General features: G+C 20.1%; 1 protein-coding gene across 2 annotated transcripts in view; it reads left to right on the top strand.

Annotated features, from left to right (window-relative positions):
* LOC725840 (lachesin-like) overlaps positions 1-21,478 on the top strand; it is a 179,032-nt gene that overhangs the window by 154,689 nt on the left and 2,865 nt on the right. For both annotated transcript variants that reach the window (XM_026445143.1, XM_026445142.1), the window contains 4 exons: positions 5,543-5,666; positions 11,160-11,297; positions 11,410-11,529; positions 18,606-18,773. In XM_026445143.1, coding sequence (XP_026300928.1) covers positions 5,543-5,666; positions 11,160-11,297; positions 11,410-11,529; positions 18,606-18,773 — 550 coding nt within the window. The remainder of the gene's footprint in view (positions 1-5,542; positions 5,667-11,159; positions 11,298-11,409; positions 11,530-18,605; positions 18,774-21,478) is intronic.

The raw sequence follows: 21,478 nt of genomic DNA, 5'->3' as shown, positions 1-21,478 counted from the left end.
ATAAAGTAATTTTAAAGTAATAATAATATAAAATAAAAAAAAACAACAAATGATAAAACTTATATTTTTTTCGTATTTATATGTAAAATAAATTATATATTATACGTAAAATAATTATATATTTAAAAAATAATGCTTTTTCTCGAGAAATTTTAGAAAAATTTTATAATTACTTTATAGTTTCAATAAATAGATTATTTGATATTTGGTTATTCGAATGGTGCAAACATCAAGATAAATATATTTATTATTATATATTTATATATTATAATATATTTGAATTGATATATTTAATAATGATTAATTTATTTTTTATAATGCATACTTTTACATATTTTTTTACATATAAAACATCCATGAAAATTGAAAATTGTTTAATTTTTTTGCTTTCTAATGTATTAACAAAAATTCTTTATAACTGATTATCTGAAAAATTGCTTATTCAAATGAATTAATGTCTCAATTAATTCAAATAATTAATATTCTATTGTAAAATATTTTTCGAATTTCAAAAATTAATTTAATAATCTTAATTTAAAGAATCTAAAAAAGTTATAATAAATCAATTAATATTATATAATAAATTTTTTATTTATTCTTATTATTTTATAAATAATCAAATCAAATTTTTTTTATAGTTACAAATTTTATCATAAAAAAAAGTATATTGATTAATACTTTTTAAAAAATTATTTTAAAATAAGAAAATTATTTTTAAATATTTTTTATTAAATAAATAAATTTATTGCTTATATTTAATGTCTGATCTTTTCATTTTAACAAAATGTATTAAAATTTTCGCAAATATTAGAAATATTATTGAAAATTATAAATGTAATATTTTAATTTCAAGAATTTATATTTTAATTTCAATCTTTTCAAGAATTTAATTTCTTCTCAAGAGATATAATCTGATTTCTCATTTGCCGAGAAATAAGAAATTGAGAAATCCGTTACACTAATAAGAAATACAAGTTTCATCTCAGATCAAGATGTACAAAATTCAAAAGTCTAATACAAGGAAAGATGCTTTGGGCAATAGAAGTTGTAACAAAACATCTTGTATATTTTCATAATGAAATGAGTAAAAAATAAATAAGTAAATATGCAAATTTGTAAATATACAAATTTAAAATTTAAAATAACAAATATTAAAAATTAAACTAATTTATCTTTCAAGTAAATAAATAATTATTTAAGTAATATTATTTAAGATAAAATAATATAAAGAAATAAAATAAAAAAGTATATACATGATAAGATATTTATAATATATTATAAACAATTTTCAAGAATCTGAAATAATATAATATAATATCATAAATAAATAAAGTATTTTATTATTCAATATTCTTGAATGATCTTAAATCATTCTACTTAAGTCACTCTACTACATAATATATAAAAAAATTATTTATTTAAAAAATAAGTTCATCTTCATATGATCTTTATCATATTCATTTCTCAAAAAACTTCACTAATTGTCAAATTATATGCTTCTTAATACTTAATATTTTGATCTGACACATCTTCTAACGCTAATAACAAATAAATAAATCCGAAATATTGTGATGATCTGTTTTATAAATTCCTCATCTTGTATAATAATAATACATTTAATTTTACTTAAAAATAAAATAAAAATTTCATTCAATGATAATTTACTTTTATAATAATTATTAATTATAATAAATTTCAATTCTGATATTAACAAATCACTTATATTTGATGTTTCATTACATTTTCAAATATCTTCTATCATTTCATATGATTCAAAAATACATATATAGGAAGAATAAATTCATACATGTAAAATAATACATTTGTCACTCACCCATTAGGGCATAAAAGAAGTGTTTAGATGCTAATGTTTACATGTCTCTTTCTCTTTTTTTTTTAAGTTTTCTCATACTTTAACAATACGAATTTCGTTCGTTCGTATCGAACACGATTGTTATGGAAATATTCCAATATATTCGTTAAATGTGATATAAATTAATTCATAAAATTTTCGAAGATAACATATGGATATACATATGGATGTAGAAATAATCAATAATTGAAATACAAAATTAAATGCAAAAAAATTGCTTTCGAAAACTAACTAACAAAAATTTAATAATTGTTAACTATAGGAATAATTTTCGTCTACAGTCTAATAATTCTTCTAATAATATATTTGTCATATTTAGTCTATCTTTACATTGTTTTTCTTATTATTGTAATTTTTATTCTTAAATTTTAAAATAATAATTCTCTATTTGTATTGTACACTGGTTCATAGAAATATCTGAACATTATTTTATATAAAAATTAATCTAATTCAAATATTCTGATTTGAATGAAAGATTGTGCGTATGTAGAACACCTAAATAATAAATATGATTTAGATTATATATAGATAAAATATAAAACAAATTCAGAAATATGCATAAAAAGTTATAAAATATTTATTAAAGCACTTGGCAGAATATTTGAACAGTTCATTTTTAATACATTTATACATCTTCAAATTTATTTATTGATATAATATATATATTGTATTCATAAAGAATATATGAATATGTTAAATATTCAAATATTTTCATGAATTATTGTATATTCAATTAAATAATTAATAGAAGAATATTGATGTGAAATAGTTTATTCTGCATACCAATTTCATTCTTATCAAAATCATTGTGAGATATGATTTTGTTCATGTATAAAATATAATTGTTTTTTTTTAAATTAGAACTTTAGAATATTTTTTTTATTATTTGTATAATTTTTTTTAATGTTAGTTTGCATAAAAAGATATTGGATGCAAAATCAAAAAATTAATATCATATACAATTTCAAATTTTATACAATTTTAATATTAACATTGAATTTCATTCAAAATTTTATAAGATATTATAAAATATGTTAAGATATTATGATATGTTATATGATTTTGCAAAATTTTCGATATAATTTTTTTATATATCTCTTTTATCAATTAGTCAATTTTGAAATAGGATCATTAATAATTGATTGCAAAAGTATACTGCAAAATTAGTATTATTTCTTTCAAAAAAAAAAAAAAAAGGAAAATTATTCTATTCTAAGATATGAAAATTTATTCTGCTCCTATGATATATTTTCTTTCACGAAATTTTATTATAGAAGTAAAGAATATTACGAATTCAAACTATTTATGATTTTCTTTAGCATAAGTTATTTATGTTAAATGTTCGTAATTTTATAATTAAAAATTTTAATAATTTCAAAATGTCTATTAAATATAAACTATATATAATAATTATAAAATAATTATTAGATCGGAAAATAAATATGTTTCATTAACTGTTAAACAGAAAGTCCTCCAATAATAATTAAAATGTATCGCATAAAACTTTTAAATTTTAATTTAATTCCATATAGTTCGTCACGGAAATTTTAAAATCATTTAAATTTAAATAAATTTAATTAAATAAAAATAGTTTCTTAATTATTGCTGTACAATATATATACAATATGTATATATAAAAATTATTTATGACTATTATAATAACCTTTTTTAATTATTTAATTATTTTAATATTTATTATTATTTTAAAATTTAAACCTTTAAATTTGATCTTTCTATACTATTATATTATATACTACATATTAATATATTAATATATATTATATACTATATTATATATATGAATAAAATTATTATATATAAAAATTATTAAATAAATAATAATTAAAGTAATAATTAAATAAGTAAGAAACCAAATTGATTTATTGCAATAATGCTAACCAATCAATTTCTTAAAAGATAAATAATAATTATTTTAGCAATAAAATAAATTTTTCAAAATAAATAAAAATGAAAATATTGTATAGTGCATATATTCATAATTAAAATTTTAATGAAAATAATTAATTTTATTTCTGTAAAAAAAAAAAGAAATATAATAAATAAAAGATATATAAGAAAGAAAAAATATGAAATATTGTTTTTGTTTTTTAACTTAAAAAGTTTTAAAATATATAGTTATATCTATATCTATAAACAAATAAATCAAACAAATAATTTTAGAAAATTTCGAAATTTAAATACAAATCTTTGTAACTTGAAAATTTATATTTTTCAATTCAAAATTTATTTAATTGAGATTTGATTGTATATGATTTTATTAAAGACAAAAAAATATTAGTGACTTTTATATAATTATATAATTTCTAAACACAAAATTTCTATTCAGAAAAGCTAAGAATATTTCATAATCTCTTATCCAGTTAGTTGATAAATAAGTTAAATCTTTTTTATTTTAAAAAAATTTTTTGTTAATTATTTTATATAACAATTTTATAATGTTAATAATTTTAATAATATTAATATATAAATTTCAATTCAATTATATCATTTGTATATTACGATTATAATAAATATAAATCGTACAATAAATATGTTCAAATTCAAAATTCGAGTTGTTATCCGATTTTTGTAAAAAAATCATCATTTCATCAATTTATAAAATATAGAAAGCTCAATCAATATAAAATTGATATAAAAAATTCAAAAATAGATTTAATAATCTTTTTATACCAATCAATTTTCATAAAAATATTTTTCTTATAGTTTCAATCCCTTAAGAAATATCCTTCTTTATTCACTTTTTTTTAGAAGAGGTATTTATTTACTCAATGTTAATATCTCTATATATCTCTTATCATTTATATTATATTATATGTACATATCTCTTTATATTAACCATTTCTTTTTATAATCTCTTAGACCCTTCCTTAAATACATTTTTCTCATTTAAATCTCAAACTTTGTATAACAATTTTAACTTTATTTCTTCAATTCCTTATTCATTCTTTTCTGTGATTTCTTTATCTTTTTTTGATCAATTTCGAATTATTCATCGACTAAATATACAGAGAATATCACAAAAATGTAGAAATATTAACTGGAGATTTCTGAAGTAATTTCAAATAATATTTTCCTTTACAAAAATTTTCGGCTTTATTAACAAATTATTAGCAAAAAATATTGGTTAATCACGAAGTGCATAGCCTTCGAGCATTAACTATGTACTGAACAAATTCAAGCAACATATATCAAAAAAGTATGTTGAATATGATTTATTCACTCTTCATGATACAATTCGATATAATTTTTCATCGATAAAAAAATATTTGCTTTTATCGATAAAAAAATATTCAATGTACTTTCTTCGATATAATTATTTTATTTGGATTTATTTATGCTCGGTTGGCATATAATCAAGGCTACGTTATTGGTTAGTGTTTTTATTAATAATTCGTTAACAAAACCGCAATGAAAGTTTTTGTAAAGGAAAATGTTGCTTGAAATTGCCTGAGGAATTTCCAGTTAACGAATGTTGCTACATTTTTGCAATACTCTGTATGTGTAATCTTGAGCGAATAAAATTCGGTTAGGGTACCGTGCATGGATCCTAATTTTTCCAAATATATTTATACGTGACTCGGCCCCACACTGCGGGCGGCAATAACGAAGTCGATTCTCTTTATAATTCTAGTTTCATAACACGTACAGGTGAAGTTAACGTGCCGTGCAAGAGGCGTACCCCCACCCCGCCTATCGTGGAAAAGAGAAGACGGGAAGAACATTGTAATTCGGAAGCCATTTGCAGGAAGCGTCTTGAACCAGAAGTCTGATGGTAAGATTTAATATAGATGACGCTCTTCTACTATTTCGCTGATATAACATGGAATATACAATTATGTTTTCCTCGGAACCAGCCACAGGAGTTGGTGGATTTAGTTCGGTATTTTAATTCCCTTATTTCGCCGCGAACATAGAGATTCGTTCGCGGAACGAACTGCCTGCGGGAAACGTAACTTTTCGAGAAATTGTTAAGTAACACTTTGTAGAACACGCTGTAAGGAATTCGATAGAAGCCTCAAATTTTTATAGAACGTATTCACGATAAAATGCGAGTGATTTTTTAAAAATATTTATTACATATTTATGTTTCAATTCAGATGTCTTATCTTATAAAAAAATTTTATTAGAATAAATTATATAATGTATTCATATGTAATTTCGCATATTATAGAGTAGAAAGGTTAATAATATAATTTCAGATTGCAATATTATTGCATAAATTTTTGATGAAAAACATATGTTTTATTTGTTATTATTCGCTATATTTACTGAAAATATTTTTGTAACTCTCAAATCTTTCTATTTACTATTTATAAATTCATTAATTAACAAAAATATTTCAAAAGATATTACTTTTATTCATAACAATTGAATTATTTTTATCTCAATTATTATTAGCAGATTAAATACTGTTAGAATATTTACTGTCACATTCATTATTTTAGAAAAGTAATTATTTGCATTAATTATATATTTCATAAATATATTTGTTTTGTATGTTTTAATAAAAAAAAAATAAGAAAATTCTTCATTAATAATTATACCAAAATAATAAAATATTTTTCAAAAATTGTAAATATTTATATTTACATATCAAATTGTTTTACTTTTATGGATATTTGATATATATTTGATATTAACGTAGCAATGAAGCACATTTTTAAAGTGAAATATAAATTACAAAATTTGAATAAGAAAAAAATTCTCATTTTTGCGAAGACAATAGAATTCACATTTTTTTTTTTTTTTTTAAGCAAAATCTGAATTATTTCATAATTGAGCATAATAATTTCAAAATATTTTCAGAATATTGGAAGAAATTCTAGAAAACTATAGTGATTATATTTTTGATGAATAAAAAATTTTCACACGTCTAGCTTCAAACTAATTAAGTTTTAATTACATTTTTCCATTCAATATTTATTAAAAGTAACTTTTATCAAAAAAATATTTAAAAATATCAAGTAAATGTCAAAATGAAATAATAAATTTATATTATTCATTATTTATTATTATTCTTATTATTATTTTTTTATAATTTAATAATTAATTTCTAAAAAGAAACTAACAAATTTTTCTAATTATTATTTCTAATTTCTTAAAAATTAACATAATAATTTACATTGAATCTCTTTCTAACGATAATTGCAAAAATTATACAATATTTCAAGTTTTATTTTTTATTCTCGACAATTCATTTTACCCATGCCAAAATTAAACGTTCCTCTACTGAAAGAGAAAAAAAAACGAAAAAGAAAGAAATACACTCTCGAGATAGTGCAGCCCTTTAACAATATCACCGGCCATTCATACAACTCTATTACGCACTCGAAATATCGCGTAATAACCCCGTTGAATACAAAACGCAATCGTTGGATATAGAACGTTGGATAGTCAGCCTGGTGAAAACGATCGACAGATAGTGAATCGTAAAATCGCATAATATTTGATGGATAGAAACATAGTTGCTCCTCCATCATTTCTACGTAGATGTTTCACCCTAAACGATGTATTTAGTATTCACTTCAGCATGGTGTTACTAATAGCAGGCGAATTACAGCGCACTGTCGACGATGTATGCGGGCACACCCGTTGCAACACGTGCTAAGTGCAGTGGCCCTGACTACGTGCAAAGGGGGTAGCTTATTGTTGGCCTACAATGGTGATAATTATTGGATATTGCGGGAGAAAAGTTGTGAACCTGTACAGAGTCTAAAACTCTATCATCCAATAAGACTTGTCCTCAATTTTGTATGAATCAAAACAGAATCATTTATTTTAACATAATTTTGAAAATGAAATATGTATTATATTTGATACAATACATTTTAAATAATATTTGAAAATAATCGAATGTTTTTTCTTTGTGAAAAAAATATTATTTACCGTTATTATTATAATTTGTTTGCATCAATTTTTTGCATACAAACTCTTAGATTTTAAATTAAAGAACGAATAAAGAAAATCCGCATTATATTTTTTAGATGAGCCAATATTTTAAATAAAATCTTATTTTATCTTATCTAAGTATCTTATTTTAAAAAATATTATTAAAATAAAATATTTTATTTTCTTACGTTATACTATTTGTTTAATGTCATTTGTTTCAAATTTTAAATATTATATTATGATTTTTCTTCTATTTCTCCTATTTTGGATCATGATAAATTGAATATTCTTCATATAGTTTTCAATAGTAATATAAGGTTTGAGTTTTCTTCAAATCATTCTGAATTTTCATCCATAACTCTGACTATTCATTTTTAATTTTTAATTTATTGAAGAGATGGGTTTCTTGGCAAGTCGCAAGTTATATTTTTGTAATTACTGACGTTATACCATGTTAATCTAGCCTTGTCGGGAATTTAAACGGAATTCGATGATTTATGATTTACAAGCTCATTAATTAGCGATTTCCGTTGGAACAGCTAACAAGCTGTTCGACGGATTTACGGAAGTTTGCTTTTCAACTGCAGTTTTCCTTACGTAAAATTAATCCCCCCACAGTGTAATAAAATTACGAGGAATTCAAAATAAACAAGTTAAAATATAATTGAAGTGAGGAAAGAATAGTTTCATTTTCATTAACTTTAGGGAATTGAAAAATATTTCTTATAAAGTTATTATTCTGGGTTAAAATTAAAAAAGAAAACGTGATTAAAAAAATATTTTTCTTTTTACACAATAAATATTGATCATTAAATCTTCATCTTTCGAATTTTTAAAATTTATTCTGTTCTGGATATACACAAACATCAAAGAAATTATTTTGTATTAATAATAAATAATAAAATACACAATTTATTAATTTATTCTTCTCTTATTAATAATGAAAAGAATATGTATATTGATATTTTTTTATATATTATTTCATATTATAAATCATTTTAATAAATACAAAGTCATTTTATATTCATATTTTATATATGGAAAACAATAATGAATCCAAAATCAACAATAAATAGTTTATTTTTTATTTGATCCGCAAACAATATATAGAATATTGTTTTGCAAATATTAAATATAATAATTTAAAATTGCTAAAAAATTTTCTTCTACTGTAAGATTTTCAAATATTTTCTTATTACTTACTACAAAAAGATATTTACTTTTGATAATTGTTATATATAATTGTTATATATGTTGTAATTATTCTGATCAGTATTGTGAAGATTTTTTTTATTTGGCAATCGTTGTTCATTAAAAAAATTATTAAAAAAAAATGTTTTTTCGAAATAATTTAGTTAATTTTCATCAAAATTATTAGACAATTGATGGGCATAGATTAAAACTAATCCAAATCATTAAATCTTATAGTTAAATAAATTTGATTAATTTTGAGATGAAATTAAATTTAGAATTAATATAAATTGATTCATATCAAATAAAATTATTTATTTATTTTCTGAATTTGTTTTATTTGGATTGAATTAGGTTAGTTTAATAACTTTTTAATAAATAATAACTACTAATTAAAATTTTCACAAATTTTCACTTTATTCAATGTGATGATTTTGATAATATATTAAAAAATCATTTAAATAGAGAATAATAATATTTTATTATTGTTATTTCTTATTAATAGCTTTTATTATCAAATACCATATTATTTTCTTATTATTCAATTCAAGGATTTTTAACATAATTTCATATAAATATCATACAAAAAATTATTTCGTGATATCCTCAATCATCTTCGTAAATTTGTATTATTTGTAATATTGTAATGTAATTTAGAATATTATAAAATAATTATTAAATTTTATCTATACGAAAAGACGTTCGTTTATTCTAATGAACAAATTACATTATAGTGATATTATATTATATCGTAATGACAGCATCTCAAACGATAAAGTAATACAGTTTCCTTAACTAATTCTTATAACATCTTGAAGAGAAATGACAACCTCGAGCACCTTTGTAAATTTTAATAAAGAAAATTTCTACGTAACAATGGTAAATTTTAATGTCATTAACATTTAGACAGAATCCTGCGATTATTAATGAAAAGTTGAGAAATACACGATATACGTTTACTATTCCAGCGAACGATCATATCATTTTGCGCTATTACGTAATTAAATCAAAGATTTACGAGTTTATGAAGCTACTCTTATACCTCGAAATTTCTAGAGAATCGATGTTTTCGCAAGTTTAAAGCAAAGCACATTAAGAATAGCGAGAGAAAGGATAGGTTGTATCTCTGTGCAATACTCTGGCAGAGAGAAAGAACAGGTGTAACAAATTGCATTAAAACGTTTACTCTCGACTAGTTTTTTCTCAGTCGGTATAAATGAATTTTAGTGTAACGCTTATGAAGTGAATAATTAAAAAATGTTTAAATATAATATTTGTTTGAAATAGACTTTTTTAAGTATATATAAAGTATATATAAAGTTCAAAAATTCGAAAATTCTTGAATAGAAAATATGATTTCGTATCTATACAAAATATTTTTTAAACAATTTTAAGATATTTATTTTGAATTGCATGCAATTAAAATTCATATTTTATTATTATTAAATTTCTTTATAAATGTTCTTTAAAAATTGTTTATAATTCTTAAAATATTATTCATCAAAATTTCTATTTTATTTTTTATTTGTATTACTTCATTTTATAATGATAATTATATATAATTATTTTATTATATAATTCATTTGAAAAATAAATTATTTTAATATTTGTTATTTGATTTCATTATAAAAATATAAAAATATTTTTTTGTAATAGAATAATTTTCTTGTACATGGATCTAAAATAAGTCTAAAATAATATTCATATTTCTTTTCATATTTTTTTTATTTACATAATATCGTTGATCTGAAATATAATGTTTTTTAATTTATTATTTTAGAAAATTTTAATATTATTTTTTATGATCAAAAATTTGATAAATAAATCAATTGAAAATAATTTATTTCTCAAATAAGATTTCATAAATTATTTTCAAACATCTTTATTTTTAATAAATTTATTTTTTATTTTATCTAAATTAATAATTTCTTCTCTTTATATTTTATTTCTATTTCAGATAAAAAAGATCCAATCCTGATATCAAATATGTATTTTAGTAAAAGTTTGCCTTTACATATACAATAATTTTCTTTTTATTCATAGATATGTATAATAAAAATATATAAATATGTATTATATATAAATATTTTATCATTATATTACATAAAAATAATAAAAATCTTAAAAAATTAATAAGCTATTTAATCAGATTAATAAAATCTTTACGAATAATTATCTTATTTAGTGTCCGGAGTGAGCGAATACCAGGGCGAAGAGCTGAAACTGACAAAGATTTCAAGAAATGAAATGGGTGTCTATCTTTGTATCGCGAGCAACGGTGTGCCACCAGCGGTCAGCAAACGTATTTTTATCAATGTTCATTGTGAGTAATAATGATTACACCGTAATAGTGGTTGGTAATTTACTGATCGCATTCTATACGAAACGAAGGGAAATATTATACTACAAATCCTATCTGAGATTCTGTTTCACAGTCTCGCCGGTAATTCGTGTGCCTAATCAACTGGTAGGTGCTCCTCTGAGTACAGATGTGGTCCTAGAATGTTTTGTCGAGGCTTCGCCCAAGTCGATTAATTATTGGGTCAAGGATAACGGTAAGATTCTCTTTTTTGATAATTTCTAATCTTTTGTGTAACATTGCGAGAAATTGAAATTATTGATTATTTTATAATGAAGAATAGGGTAAAATGAAATTTAACTTTTTTATGTTGAAAAAAGACGAAAAGTAAAAATGTTATTTATTGTGAATATTTCTTTCATTTTGTTTCTTTTTTTTTGTTTTGAATTTTAAATAGATCTTTGATTATGAGAAAAAAATATTTAATTGGGAAAATGAAAATGAGGAAGGAAAATGAGATTTTTTTAAAAGTAAATATTAAATCTCATCAAAATAGGATAAAATACAAAATATTCATTTAAAATTATTTAAAATTACAAAACCTTTATTCATGAAAATTATTAATCTATATAAAACTTTAAATTTTAAGATGAAAACTATTAATCAATATAAAATAATTATAAAGATGAATAGAACATTTAACATTTAAAATATAAAACATAAAATATAATTATAAAAACTAAAAATTTAGAATTTTTTATGAATAATCATACAAATATTATCTTCTTTTTCCATGCTGATGCGTTTATATATAGGTCAACAATTAATATGTCTATTCAATCAAATAATTTTAAAACAAAATAAATATGTATATTTCGCAAAAAATATTTTCATTTTATTCTACATAAAATATTCCTTAAATAAAAAAAATTTAATAAATAAAATCCTTAAATAAAATTTATTGAAAAACTATATCACAAAAACAATTCAGACAAGTGAATATTTAAAAACTTGAAAGAGACATAATATAATTAATTTTTTCAATAATCAAGTAGAAATGAAAGACAGTCTTTTAAATTTTTTAAAATCATATGATTTTAAATATAGTAATCGATTTCGACTATAAAATCTATTTATGTCTTGAAAAATTATTAATTTAGAAGATATAATTTAAATTTGTCAAATTTAATATATTAATATATATTATATATTATTATATTAATATATACAAAACAAAAAGAATAGGAGTAATAAATAAGAATCACGTTTTTTATTTTCTATATAACAATTTTTTGCAAACTTCAATATCTTCTAATTTTTTAAATTAATATAATTAATAATTAAATTAATATTTTTTTGTAGAAATATCGATTGTATTTAAAATTACATAATTTCATTTAAAAAATATATGTCATCTTCATGCGATGACTACCTAATAATCTACAAAAATATTAATTACTTCTTTGAAACTATTCAATTCTTTTCTGAGTTTTTTTTTTTAATGATAGATAATTTTTCAATAAATATTTTGTTTGTAACCAGATATCTTTTATGTATTCCATTTTATTTTAATCTAAAATTATCTAAAACCTTTTATTTTATATATACATATAGACATTTTAAAAAAGCTTCATTATTTACATTTTAACTTGAAATAAAAAAAATAAGGTTAAATTGTAAAATATAGTATAAAAATTATAAAATCGAATATTTTACTTATCTCAATATTTTTAATATTTAAGTTAGAAAATAATTATTACACTATTATATTGAAACTTCTACATTTTTTTCTAAATTTTTCACGTTTTGATATATGTATATAAGAAAACGTTTTCATAAGATTGTGGTGAATCACAAAATACTTTGATAATTTAAATTCATGTTTTATTCTAAAAAATAAATTTCATTTTATTTATTTTTGTTTTTTTCTTAAATTACGTACAAATTAAAATGTAATAATCTTATCAAAATCAAATGATTATATATATTAAATAATAATTGCAGAGCAGAGTTAATACAATAAATTCAAATAAATATTTGAAAATTGAAATATTTCCATAAGCAAATATTACTTGAGAATCTATTTACCGAAATTCTATTTACCAAAATCATAGGTAAATATTATTTTCTTATTAATTATATTTATATGTAATGAATGAAATATTTGTTTTTCATTTAATTGAATCGCAACATCGAAAATGAGATCGTTTTATTTTTATTTCTGATTCCTTGTATAACTAAAATTAAATTTTTTTATATCTATGTTATACATATATAAGATATCTCAATATAATATATATTCAAAAAGAAATTTAAATTAATTTTTCATAAATAATTAACTAAAATATGGAATAAAATTTCTTCATTTAAAGCTTTATTATTATTTTATTATTATTTTCAAAAAACAAAATTTTATATAAATATCTTAATGAATTGAAAAAATTGAGTCTTATTTATTAAATTATAAATAATTTAAGTTTGCATTAAATAAAAGGTAAAACGTGAATAGAAATCGCTTTATCTCCTTTACATTGTCCTTGCTTTGTTTCATCTAACATGAATTAAATTGCTTATACTTTAGTAAATAATATTAATAAAGTTGATAAATATTTTTATTTACCAACTTTTGTATTTTTTCGATCTTTAAAAGTGTCGCATAAATATATTAACATATATATATAATAAAAAAAATCATATTTAAAAATAATAATATATGTCTTTCTTCTAAAGAAACAAGAATTTATAATTTTAATTTCGTTAAAACATGCAGAAATCATTTTAAACATATATTATACATTTTTTTAAGCTTTGATAAATATTATTTTCTGAATGCACAATGAAATGAAAAGTAAAATATTAAACATATTCATTTTTATAACAGAAAGAGTAAAACTTAACTATATGAAAGAAGCTTTTTCAGTATTATTTTTTAATTTTTAAATTTTTAAATTTTGTTTAAAATTCTTTAAATTTTCAGTTTATTTTGTATAAAAGTAATATAATTGTTATAAAAATGTAATATTAAATGTATATAATATCAATTAATATTATTTTTCTTCAATTTTCGTTTTATTCTTTGATATATTTTAAGATGCAAAGAATACGCATTATATAATATAATAATGCATTTTATTTATGACATTTTCTTATACTAATCAATTTAAAAGTGCGCTCGATCTATCAATCAAAAATAGGAACCCAAAAATCACTCCGTCAACATTAATATAATTACAGATCGCATCTTATCCGTTTCCTTTAAAAATCGATATCATGAAAAACTAATTTCATACAAATCAAGATCTGAGCAGAAAGCTATCTAGTTTTTCTACTATTTCTGTTATAAAGACTAAAGGATTATCTGATAAAAAGAAAAACTGTTCGAATATTTCAAATTCAATTGACTATTATTTAATGATATTTATATCGATATATAAATAAATGAAGCTATTCGAATCTTATCTCTATATATAATAAAATGAATGAAAATTTTATCTATTTTTCGATATATTTAAAATTTTTATAAATGACTAAATGACTAAAAATCATAAGTTATAAATAAGTATCTGATAATAAATAATTTTTAATAAATGGAAATAGAATAAAAATATAATTTCTGAATATTATAATTGATATAATTTATTTTTGATATATTTTGTCATATCATTCATATGTCAATACTTTTAAATCTTCTATAAATATAATTCTATAAATACGTATATAAATATGTACAGTTGCTCACAAAAATATTTGAACATTATTTAAAATTTGAAATTTATAGTCAATTTGATAAATTTATTTTATCGAAAGATTTTCGATTAGAAATTTTTAATTTAACAAAAAGATAACTTCAAATATTGCAAAACAATTGTAATTATATTTAAAACTTTTTAAAGAATTCAGAAAATTCTTATAGAAAATAAATATAGTAAAAATACTAAAATAATTATCCAAATTTCAATTATCTAAATATATGAAAAGAATATATTTAAACTATATTAAAATATATTAATAATTTTATATGAAATATATTATATATATATTTGAAATAAATTGTAAAAAGATTCTGAAAAATATTATATTAGAAGAATATCTAAAAACAATTACTACTTACTTACTAAAATTAATTTATTTTACATATACTATGTCTTTCATTATGTATATATTATTTTAAACGTTCATATTTGAAAATTATTTAATTTCTAACTGTATTCACAAATTTTCTTTCTAATTATTCGAAAGACAGTTTATTAGAGAAATTTCACTTGTTTTAGATAATCAAAGTTCTAAATCAATATTTAATTAGAGAAAAAAAAAAACAAATTATTAATTGGTACATTTTATATGTATATTCATTTATCTTATAATTCAAGAATTTTCTAATTTATAAAATAAAATATTGATTATTATTGTAGACATAATGAAATGGAGTATTTAATAATTTAAATGCAATTGTGATATAATATATTATATAATATAGAAATATATACAATCTTGATGTTACAATTTACTCATAATATCTTCATTACAATTTCAATATAAGTATACTTATATATTCAAATATCTGCAAATATAAATGAAATTTTATAAATAAAATCATATTTTTATTACAATTTAACTAATATATAATATCCATATATTTCTATATTAAAAATTAGACAGATGTAAATATGGATGTATTATTTACATATTTAATTTTTTCAAATTAAAATTATTCTAAATAAGAAAAAATTAAAATTTCAAGAACTTATAGTAATAATATTTTATTTTATTTAACAATCGTTTTGAAAATATCATCTCTTTGATATTTCATAACAATATATCTCAATCTTGAGGAGGTTGATACGTATTTAAAATCTATATAATTTCCACTCATTTTCATCAGAAATAACGAAATCAAGAGATTATTTATCTTAGCGAAAAGATCACTTTGTAATTAAGTATATTAATTCCTATAAAACATAATCGTTTATTTGCAATCTCTATTTTCGAATATGGAATCACAATAAGAAACAGAATACGTTTTCTATCCTTAACAAATTTAATATTTCCTTGCAGGAAGTTGACAAAAAGTAACAGACGAATGCAGGAGTGAATTACACTCGGCCGTTCGTAAATATATTCTCCGTGCAGTTTGTACCCTGGTACCTGTAGACATACTTTCAGTGCAACTTCTACGAAACACTTCGTCTCAATGTATTCGTATGTAATTTTCACCTCGCATAGAAAATCTGGTAGCCCTTTTTCTCTATTTTGTTTACGTATATACATACAGAATGTTCGAAAAATGTATAATTTAAATTTTTCGAAATAAAATTCAAGCGAAAAATTTCTTTTAGACTTTGTTAACAAATTATGACTTAGAAAAAGCATGGAAGAGATAATTTACGTGAAAAAATAAGTCACAAATAAACAATTTTTTCATTCGACTTCTTTACTTTATTCGAAACTTCGTTTTTGAATAAAATTTGTAAAAAAAATTTTAAAAATTTTAAATTTGAAAATTAAAAAAAATTAAAATTATTCTATATGGAAATAAATAAACATAGAACAAAATTTTATCATTTAAATTTTTATTTTTGTGAAAATTGAGATTAAATAGAATCATATCTTTAAATTTTTTTGAAATTCGATTTCCTCGAAAATTAATTTTTAAATGAAAAAATATATTTTCATATGTAAAATAATTTTTTATCGATAGTTTATTTGTTATAAGAAATTATCTAATTTCTTCAATTATATGTACAAAATTTTCAAATTTGATTCGAAAACGATTTTGTTATTTTTTATTTTTATTTTATTTTGAGCCAATCTGTCTCTTTAATTTCATTTATATTATGAATTACGGGCCATATGTAATGTATATAACAAAGAAATTATACAATCGATAAATTTTCAAATTCAATTTTCTCGAAAATTAATTTTTACATGAACAAAATTTATTATATATTTTTTGCTTATTTATCGAAAACTTATTCATTCTATTCTAATCGGAGAAGTAGCCTATTTTGCTTGAAAACGAAAAAACTAGAAAATTCTTTACTTGATTTATTCAAAAACGAAGGCTTAAATAAAATTGTATTCTATATTTTTGAAATTAAATGAAATCATTTTTCTATCTTGTATAGGACACTCTATACATATAAACAGCATATACGCGAATATTTCAAACTGTAATAAGGTGACTTACGGCACGTTTAAGAAGTGAATTTTCGTATACTTTTATACGTCGTTCCGTATTCCTTCGCTCGTTTGCAATATTCTCAGACGACCTCGTACATATGAATATCTACCTATGTATACACCTTATCTTACACTCCTTGTCCATTGAAATGGTGAGTAGGTTTCTTTTGTAGTGAAAATTGAAGACAAATTTGTTAACCTTTGGTAGTTTTAAGTAGGAAGGAAAAAGGCGAAGGAGAGTGAACATTTGTAATTCAATTGATTTACTTTTGAGGATCTAGTTCAGTCTAGAAGTCTTCATATACTTTACGCGAGCTTGAGTAACAAGTTGTACTACAATATAGTATATAAGTCATGAGAGTTTTCACTTTGTACTTCTTGCTTGCTGAAATTTGTATATACAGAATATTGTTTATCACTTGTTGTTACCATTGGATAATCACTATGTTAATACACGTATATTTTGTACATTAATTAAAGAAATATGTATATATATGTATTCTAAAATGAATATATTAGATGTACCAATGAATAATTCACTTTTTTTTCTCTTATTAAGTTCAATAGAAAATTGATTATTCGGGTAAATTGAGAAATAAAAACATTATAAATATTAGTCAAAACCAATGAAAATTCATTTTTAATAAAAATTTGTTAATATATTATTATTATTATTATTATTATTATTATTACTTGTTTATAATTAATTTTTAAAATTTCAATGTTTCTGTTTTTTTTTTAAATATAGAGCAAAACTTTAAATATAATGTATTTTACTTTTATAATAATAAAATATTCTTAATAAAATATTCTTCTTCACAACAAAAAATAATAAAAATTTAAGAATAAATAAGACTTATTTAAAATATTTTTGTCAAAAAAATAAATTCTATGTATAATCCATTATGGTCCAAATACAAAATTTAAAAATTTTCATTAAAATCAAAATTTTTTTTAGATTAAATGAATTTTTTGTGAGATTATATATATAACTGACAAAAATTTGTACACAATAGATCCGTAAAAAATTTATTTATTTTCATATTACAATTGATACAAAAACATAATTTATATATTAATAAAATATAAATTTTCTTTTGTTTTTTAAATAAATGTCATTTTTATAAAAATTGTCCGTTTTATTTATTGCAGCGATGATAATATCGAGTCAACAACACGACGTGCAAGCAATCATGAAATCACAATTCGAGGTTCGGATGATGTTAACTATTCGCAATTTGCAAAAAACTGACGTAGGTAATTATAAATGTGTGGCCAAAAATTCTCTTGGTGATGTTGAAAGCAGTATTCGATTATATGGTGAGTATTCATGAATTTATTTTCAATCAACTTTATAGATAATACTCTATAACATGTTAAAATAAATTTATTCACAATATTTATAATTAATTCTGACATTTTTCATTATAAAATTAATTTTTAATTTTAAACAAAACTTTTATTATATTGTCTCTTTCTTATTTCTTTTACTTTTGTTCATTTTTATTACTAATAATGATACAAATAACAATAAATAATTATTTTCCAAATTTTAATATAAAAGTAATTTTTTCTTTTAGATTTATATAATTATTATTAATTTTATACAATTATTAGTTAATTTGTATTCAAATTAATAAAGGAAGGAATAATATATGAAAATGAATCTCTTTTTGAAGTTACAATACTTAGATTGCTTATTGCATGATTTTATATTCCCTTTAACGATAATTCTATTTTCAATAGATTCATCAAAATATATATGTACAAGAATAGATAAAATATATAATATAAAAGTTTAAATAGAAATAAGATTAGATTTTTAATTAAAAAAATAAAAATTAAAAATTAAAATACAAATAGTATATAAATTCTATTAAATTTTATGATAAATTCTATATTATATATACAATTATTTTAAAATTATACATGATAACAAACACTATTCTCTAAAGATTTGAATTAATATCTACATTAATATTTGACAACCTCTAATACTTATAATAGATTTTGATTGCTTTAGAAAATGCACTTTATAATTTATATTGTATATCGAAATACATTATCACTATCGAATAATAAAATTATTATAACAAAATTATAAGAGCTTGTTAGTATTGCTAATACTCTATAATATTATTCAATTTATCAAAATAAAGGCCTCTTAAAATTATTTGCATTTTAATTTTCATATGCAAAAAAAAAAAAATAATTACTTTCTTCAGCTAATGAAAAAAAAATTATAGATAATTGTATAAGAAAATGTATATTGTATATGAATATTAAGATTTTGAGTTTAAAAAAAAAAAATCAAATTTCATCATTTTGATTTTTTTTTGAAATCAACTCACATTATCTCATAAAATAAATTTTAATTTTTTCAATAATAATTATAATATTTGATATAATTATATTAGAATAATTTATATTTTATTTATACTTTTATATTTAAAAAAAAAGAAATACAAATCATTTATTATCTTATAAAATAAATTATGATTATTATATTAATAATTATTTTTATTATTTTATTATTATTAAAAATAATAAAATGATCACATTAAAATGATTTGTTCTATATATTTCAAAAAAAAAGTTAAATTGTCTATTATTTCAAAAATCTAAATGCTAATAACTAAAGAAATAAAGATGGACAGACATAATTGGAATAATTCTCTGTATCTCAAATAGAAAAATAAAATTCTATTTTGTGAGGTAATTTAGTTATTTTTTCTCATTCTAATAATAAAACTAAAAACTAAAAATTAAAATGATTCACTATATATTTTTAAAAAAATATATTCTTAAAATATATTCTTAAAATAAAAAAATAAAATCATTAAAAAAAATTAATCAATTAAAAAAAAATCATTTCAAAATAAATTTTAATTATTCCAATTATTACTATATTGGGAGTGTTTACATACTTACAAAAATTTCCAAAACATATATAATATACAAAGAAGAATATTCATTCATTTATAATCATATCAATAAATTAATAAAATCAAAATCTTTTTTTAGATGCTATTTATTTAATTATAATGATGAAGATAACCATGACTTGTCATAACAATCAAAATACTTGTGGGTATTTTGGTGATTCATTTTATCTAAAAAAATCTAAAAAAAAAAAAAAAAAAAAAACAATTCCGCGGAATAACAAACCAATTAATAATAACTAAGATCAGTGATCAGTCCAACGAGTAAAATTTAACAATTGGTGACATTCGAAAATCCTGACGATAACGAGGACAGTTGACTTGTCGAGAACTTACTTAGGTTGATAGCTATTGCAGGAAATTCGTCTCCGTTCTGTGTTATTTTATGGGTGATACGCAGCTAGGCTGGATGGGTTAACGAGTCTTTGCGGAAGATCCGAGTGGAAATTGTTGGCTGTCGGTGCATCTTGGATGAAAGACTGATCGTGATAGAAATAAAAGAAGCTCGTCTCGAACACGCTTTACAAGCATCCTCACTTTTCCACGGAATCCTCTGGAGGATTTTCTTCTCAATGTCTGCCTCCTTTCGGTCAATCCTCATCTTTGCGCATACGATCCTTCCAATCGGGTCAGAGCACTCGAGGGAACACGTGAAGTCGATGCACTCAGCTTGAAGGGTCCATGCCCTTCATAAAATGTCACGTGGATTCTTTTGTATCTTAGGAATCAATGTTGTTATATAAGGATTTATTTAGAATAGTATAGATTCTTGTTTAAGTACGAAAGCATCGGTAATGAGTCGAAATGGGATCAAATTGAATACATGTAGTCTAAATATTATATGTAGTCTAAATAAATACTTTGTTGAGATGTTTTTACAATAATAGTTATATATAGAAATTATATATATATAATTAAATATAAAAATTATTTTGAATTACATTAAAAAGTTTTTTATTTATAAGATTCTTTTATAGTATAGTATATTTTTTAATATCCTTTTATATTTATATTATATTTCTGATTATTTATCATATATATTTATAATATATATATATACATATATATTTACAATAGATAGAA

This window comes from Apis mellifera, linkage group LG14 (assembly GCF_003254395.2).
Source record: "Apis mellifera strain DH4 linkage group LG14, Amel_HAv3.1, whole genome shotgun sequence".
NCBI classification, from domain to species: Eukaryota; Metazoa; Arthropoda; class Insecta; order Hymenoptera; family Apidae; genus Apis; species Apis mellifera.
The sequence above is the reverse complement of the archived record's forward strand: the minus strand, read 5'-3'. Positions and strand labels throughout refer to the sequence as shown.